Below are 6829 nucleotides of genomic sequence, written 5' to 3'. Positions count from 1 at the left end.
AAATAATTCGTAAGTATCATTTTGTTTTGCACTACTTATTTAGTAAGTTTCTTCCAAAGATATCCTACACAAAAAATGAAATACGCGCATTTGTAAGAAATTAATACGGCTAGGCGTATTTTTAATACAAACTTCTTGACTGTGTCAGAAAGAGGCTACTATTCGAGTGTTGTTATACGCAAAGACAGCTCTACTTCCGCGGCTTGTAACCTCGTTAGAATGTGTACTTATATGAAAAAAAATAAAAACAAACTTGATGATTGGAACGCATAACAAATGTGTGAATAACACACCGCTTGGCCCCGAATTGATCCCTCTGCAAGTAGGGCAGTTTACTTCGAACCAAAGCACCATCCGGATCCCAGTATAATTTGGATGAATACTCAGCCAAAATGACTCCTCGAATGCTTCTACAGAGCTGTCTACTGCAATTAGGTTTTTTGATGCCTCGCCTCTTCATTGAAGAGTACACGATTCTGCACTGACTCCTGATGGGATTTGAATATAGAAGTCCCCCTCAATAAGCGTAGGGATCGTCTGATAAAGGGAATTTTATGCAATCCGGTGATTTGTCTAATGTACCCCCGATCCTTGTTATCATATACAAAGGGGTATATGAAGTGCAAGCCTAGTGTAGGTACATGATCTGCGATCCCAATAACGACGAATTCCAAAAATCAAAATCATTAGCTCTTACAACCAAATAAATGCGTACAAGGGTTTGAGTCTGTTGACCCTTCGGGACCCAATAACCTCTATTATTTAAGTCATTGCATCGCTCGTTTTCTGCGTAATCACAAGACTCTAGGATCATGAAATAGCGCTGAGCGGCGGCCACGGTACCGCGCTTTCTTGCCGGCAAACGTCGTGTCCACGTCGGCGGCGGCGATAATGCGCTCAACTTCGGAGCTGCGGCCGGCCGAGAAGGAGCCTCGGCCAACGCCGCTGGGTCATCCCGATGTGCTCATGTCTGTTGCTTTGTCTGTACGCTGCTAACTACTGGCGAGTGGTTACGCGTCTGAAGCGTCTGGAGGTGCCCGAGAACTTCGCCTTTTGCTTGCGTTCGTCCTACGCGTAGTACTTGCACTGCAATACTTAAATAGTAAGAAGGTAAGCTTACAACTGTATCGCTAGACTCCGTGCACTGAAGTACATGTAGGCCCTGCAACTAAAGAATACATATGCTAGCTAAAGCGAGACGCGGTGAGCATATTTGCAGAAATGAATAATGTTGGTACCGGTACAAACTATCGCCTATCGCCTTGATAACTTCGTAAAATCGTAGTCGAAACTACGATTTCCCCGCCTCTCATCATATGGAGGATCACAGGATTGGACGTATTATTACACGCGGTGCATGAGGCATTGTTACTTCGCAGCAAGCCAGTGAGGCTCAGGCATTATCGTTTTTGCTGCTACTGACAAACCCACAATGGTGCGGTTCATCTTCCAGATCCTGGCGACGGCGGCGTTAGTGGCTGGCAGCACGAGCGCTCAACTTGACTTTGGAAAGCTAAAGGAATACGCGACGGACTTCAAGGACCAGATCACCAACAACGCTACTGACGCTCCAGCGGGAAAGAGGCCATTGCACGGTCTTCTTTCTGGTCTTGAGTTTGGCGGCACTGGCAATGACGCGTACGAGTACCGGGACGCTGTTGAACCGGGTGAAGTCGTGAGAGGTGTTACCATTCATACCGGCAAGCGTGTCAACGATATTGGCATCATTCACCAGAATCTGGCGGGGGAGCCTGTTACTTTCTTTGCCAGCGGGAAAGGAGGTGACCCACACACGCTCATGTTGGGCCCAGACGAGCACATTACTAGTATTGAGGCCCACACAGGAGAGAAGGATGGCCGGAAGCGTATCTCGTTCATCAAGTTCACCACCAACAAGGGCAATTCAGTTTCAGGTGGAACCCCCACGAACGATATTGGCAAGGAGTCTGCTCCCGAAGAAGGATATCAGGTTGGCGGGTTTTTCGGAAAGCGTGGCGATGAGATCGATTCGGTGGCTGCCATTTGGGCGACCATTTTGCCTTAGTGATTATGTCTTCATGTTACGAAAGGAGGATCACATTAAAGTGGAAGTGGCTCCGTGTTACTAAAACATACTGTTTGTTTTTTCTTTTTTTCATTAACGAAACGAATGAGTTCGACGATGGTTATTGTTGTGGTTGTCTGCTCGATCTTACCTTTAGGTAATTCGTTGCGAGCATCGCCGCTTTTGTATTTCTTTTTCTTACGAGTATCTAAGCCGCTGTGTCTTGAATGATCCCATCAGTCGAGAACGTGAATTTGCCTATACGGATTGTAGGCACGCAATATCTAGAATCGCTTTCGGAAAGCTTGACGCCAGCAACTTCAGCTAGTTTGACCACCAGCACGCGCGTACTAGCCACCGCTTCTTTGGTCCCACCATACACGACGCGCTTAACACCGTCACCGAAGCATGCTACACCTATCAGCGGTTCAATACTGCGCTCAAAGTCACTCGTATCCTGACAGGCTGGGATAGTCAGCTCCAAGTAGAACGGTTGTCCATCCAACACATCGAGCTTCTTCAGCGCTTCGTAATCGGTTAATGCGTCTGTTAAGTACCATTCGAAAATGCGGTGGGTATCAGAGCTTGACGCATGCCCCATACCCAAGTTATGGCGTGTCAAGGAGTATACTTGCACAAGCGCCCGATAATTCAGGGCCTTTGCCTTGTGGAAACGCATGGCCAGCAATCGTTTCTCTAACAAATCAAGAATTTCTCGAACTTGCGAGGGTTTGCCAACAGAGACTCCCATTAGTGCGGTGGAAACCATAAACTTTGTGAGAACTAAAGTTGTGGCGCACGTCTCGCGCACTTTAGCGAGTGCAGGAGCTGTGATAGCGATGTGATTAGTTCTCTCGAACCTCTGCATCAGATGTATCACGTGTAACGATTCCGAGAAAATAGCGTGGCGCATTCGAAGGTTTCTAGCGTCAGAATACTCGTCGACTAGCCCCTGCAGTTTCCCGATCACTTTGCAAACGAGCTGCACGTCGTCGACTTTGCTGAAGATAGGAATATCTGGATCTCGCAAGCGAGAAAATGCAGCCGATGTTTTTTGTCTCAGTGAGTTCTCCAAGATACTTACACGGTAGTTGTTTGCTTCGACTTGAGCGTCTGCTGACACTAGCAGTTGTTGGAGCATCTTTGTGACTTCTGCTACGTCATCCTTCTCTGTCGTCGCCGTTTCGGTTGCTTCGTCTCCCGCATTGTTACCTTTGTTGCGGTTTTTCCTCTTCTTGTTTTTCTTCTTCTTTTTCTTCGTCGACTGCCCTGAATTTATCTTTAAATTCTCAGATTCAACTCGGTGAGCTTCACTACTGCAAGCAGGCTCCACGTTCAGAGAACCGTCAAAGGCTCGAGAGGAGAACATGAAGTATCTTTGCTCGCAGATTTCGGATCAGCCATCAAATTTGGTTTCAATCACAGCTGCGATTTTCATGCACATTGCAATAGCTAGCTCGTCGCTGATGAGCTCAGATCCTGGATAAGGACAACCCGGTAGTGCACGTATATCGAACGCATCATTCGGCCGTAGACAGTCACACGTCTGAGTCACGCGAACTGCCATCCCATCCAGAAAGCACACACGCCGTTCATCCAAAGCACTGTACATTTCCGAGAAAGCGTCCGAGAGATCATCGTTGAGCTTCAGCATGTCACGTGACAGGACGCGGGTGTCAAATAACTCGTGGGAGCAGATATCTGCAGCCTTATCAAGTAAACCCTTTGATGATACACCTTCCAGAAATGACGTATCGTTCTTCGTCATGAGCCGGAATATCTTCGACATTTCGTTCAGATATTGGATTGGCCGAACTTTGATACTATCCACACTTGCTGGGGTGTTACCTCGAATGGCAGCATCCAACGCCGTTGCTTTCAAATCGGAGCTAAGTAAAAAGGTGCGATAGTAAGCGCCACGCACTGCTGCAGCTCGGCTTGGAGTAAATATCATTTCTCCGTAAAGGTCCAGTATATCCTCGAAAAACTGAATGCGACAGCACAAACCCTCGTTGGCAAGCGCACTGTACACATGACAGAAACTACGTAGCTTCGATGTCGCCACAGCCTCACTCGCTAAGTCCAAGTATTCTAAATGATGATCCAGCATTGTAAGTCCCGCTACCAACGGATTTATGGCAGCCAAATGGTCATTTAGAGCTGAACGTTTGAGCTGTTGCGCGTAAGTTTCGAGAGCCTTTTGAAGCTCCTTGTCAGCAGCTTTTACGGCGCCTTTTGCAACACAAACATTGATTCGAGTCAAGAGATCGGCGGTATGCTTCAAGGTCAAACTCGTGTTGCGACTTAGACCTCCGTCTCCTTGCAGCGCTCCAGCCGACTTTATCCAACAAAGACACACAAACACCGTCGACATTTCAATTTCGTGCGACGTAAAATACTTATCCATAGCCGTCAGGAATGATCCAGCGAGGCCCCAGTCGGGGACTGCAGTTGTGTCGTACGAGCTAGCGGTAGTTACCTTTGAAAAGATGAGTGTATTGTACAACTCTGACAGGTTCTGCAAGAGAAAAGTCACCATGCCATTGGAACCCGCGAGTAGATACTCCGGTGTCCGTTCCTCGTCGTAGTTTTCTCCATAGAAGCCAGGCGGTAGGTCTATTCTATACCGTGAACTGGGAGGGATCATATCAGAGAAGGACTTAAGCGTAGTCGCGATAATGAAGAAGTCTGCCAGAAACATTCCCTGGCCAGTGGCAGGTTTGTACACCTTTTCTTCGATCATTGCATCCCATGCAGCATCCATCGCTTGTGTCATAAGCGCCCCCAATCGCTTCTTTTCTGGATCAAACACAAGTCGACGGAAATCCCCTGCAGTTTGAAGTGACGGGTATCGCAACTGTAGCGTCGCCGTCAAAGAGTTGGCAGTGTCAATGGCTAATTTGGTCACCACGGTGGCCTCGAGCATCGTGCGTTGCTGCTTCTTCACTGACTTGTACATCTCAAACACTTTTTCTCCTAACTCTTCCAGTTCCACAAAGAAATACACCACCTCCAATCGCATATCCTCTGCAAAGGCTTCCTCCAGCACTTTTTGTCGGTCAACTCTAAGCTTCGTCGGAGCTGATGGTTCTGGGACGTAGGTGTCCTCATCCGGGAAATAGTCTTCATCCACTTCCAAAGCTTCGTAATAATTCTCAAATTTGCTGCTTTCAACCTCAACAGCAGTTTCGACGTTTCCTGGCTCCACTTCCACCTCCTTTAGAGTGTTATACCAGCTCCTTAACTGCTCTAAAAAGTGTTCATGGCCGTGTTCGGAGTCTGCGAAGAAGGCGGCGACGCGTTCTCTCAATGTGATGGCACATTGACAAGCAGGTTGTTGGAGCATCTTTGTGACTTCTGCTACGTCATCCTTCTCTGTCGTCGCCGTTTCGGTTGCTTCGTCTCCCGCATTGTTACCTTTGTTGCGGTTTTTCCTCTTCTTGTTGTTTTTCTTCTTCTTTTTCTTCGTCGACTGCCCTGAATTTATCTTTAAATTCTCAGATTCAACTCGGTGAGCTTCACTACTGCAAGCAGGCTCCACGTTCAGAAAACCGTCAAAGGCTCGAGAGGAGAACATGAAGTATCTTTGCTCGCAGATTTCGGATCAGCCATCAAATTTGGTTTCAATCACAGCTGCGATTTTCTTGCACATTGCAATAGCTAGCTCGTCGCTGATGAGCTCAGATCCTGGATAAGGACAACCCGGTAGTGCACGTATATCGAACGCATCATTCGGCCGTAGACAGTCACACGTCTGAGTCACGCGAACTGCCATCCCATCCAGAAAGCACACACGCCGTTCATCCAAAGCACTGTACATTTCCGAGAAAGCGTCCGAGAGATCATCGTTGAGCTTCAGCATGTCACGTGACAGGACGCGGGTGTCAAATAACTCGTGGGAGCAGATATCTGCAGCCTTATCAAGTAAACCCTTTGATGATACACCTTCCAGAAATGACGTATCGTTCTTCGTCATGAGCCGGAATATCTTCGACATTTCGTTCAGATATTGGATTGGCCGAACTTTGATACTATCCACACTTGCTGGGGTGTTACCTCGAATGGCAGCATCCAACGCCGTTGCTTTCAAATCGGAGCTAAGTAAAAAGGTGCGATAGTAAGCGCCACGCACTGCTGCAGCTCGGCTTGGAGTAAATATCATTTCTCCGTAAAGGTCCAGTATATCCTCGAAAAACTGAATGCGACAGCACAAACCCTCGTTGGCAAGCGCACTGTACACATGACAGAAACTACGTAGCTTCGATGTCGCCACAGCCTCACTCGCTAAGTCCAAGTATTCTAAATGATGATCCAGCATTGTAAGTCCCGCTACCAACGGATTTATGGCAGCCAAATGGTCATTTAGAGCTGAACGTTTGAGCTGTTGCGCGTAAGTTTCGAGAGCCTTTTGAAGCTCCTTGTCAGCAGCTTTTACGGCGCCTTTTGCAACACAAACATTGATTCGAGTCAAGAGATCGGCGGTATGCTTCAAGGTCAAACTCGTGTTGCGACTTAGACCTCCGTCTCCTTGCAGCGCTCCAGCCGACTTTATCCAACAAAGACACACAAACACCGTCGACATTTCAATTTCGTGCGACGTAAAATACTTATCCATAGCCGTCAGGAATGATCCAGCGAGGCCCCAGTCGGGGACTGCAGTTGTGTCGTACGAGCTAGCGGTAGTTACCTTTGAAAAGATGAGTGTATTGTACAACTCTGACAGGTTCTGCAAGAGAAAAGTCACCATGCCATTGGAACCCGCGAGTAGATACTCCGGTGTCCGTT

General features: G+C 47.7%; 2 protein-coding genes across 2 annotated transcripts; both read right to left on the bottom strand.

Annotated features, from left to right (window-relative positions):
- Nucleotides 1-3994: 3994 nt before the first annotated feature.
- On the bottom strand, nucleotides 3995-4451 carry PITG_01346 (uncharacterized protein; the record flags this gene model as incomplete). Its single annotated transcript, XM_002907971.1, has 3 exons — nucleotides 3995-4022; nucleotides 4075-4204; nucleotides 4289-4451. 3 exons carry the CDS (start codon nucleotides 4449-4451, stop codon nucleotides 3995-3997), a joined length of 321 nt encoding a protein of 106 aa, XP_002908017.1.
- A 1197-nt stretch (nucleotides 4452-5648) lies between these two features.
- Nucleotides 5649-6626, bottom strand: PITG_22678 (uncharacterized protein; the record flags this gene model as incomplete). The annotated part of the gene is made up of 1 exon (XM_002907970.1): nucleotides 5649-6626. The coding sequence occupies one exon, from the start codon at nucleotides 6624-6626 to the stop codon at nucleotides 5649-5651; it is 978 nt and encodes a 325-aa protein (XP_002908016.1).
- Nucleotides 6627-6829: the final 203 nt, after the last annotated feature.

The sequence above is a fragment of the Phytophthora infestans genome, genomic scaffold, assembly GCF_000142945.1.
Source record: "Phytophthora infestans T30-4 supercont1.2 genomic scaffold, whole genome shotgun sequence".
Classification (NCBI taxonomy): Eukaryota; Oomycota; class Peronosporomycetes; order Peronosporales; family Peronosporaceae; genus Phytophthora; species Phytophthora infestans.
This window is presented reverse-complemented; position numbering and strand designations above follow the sequence as displayed.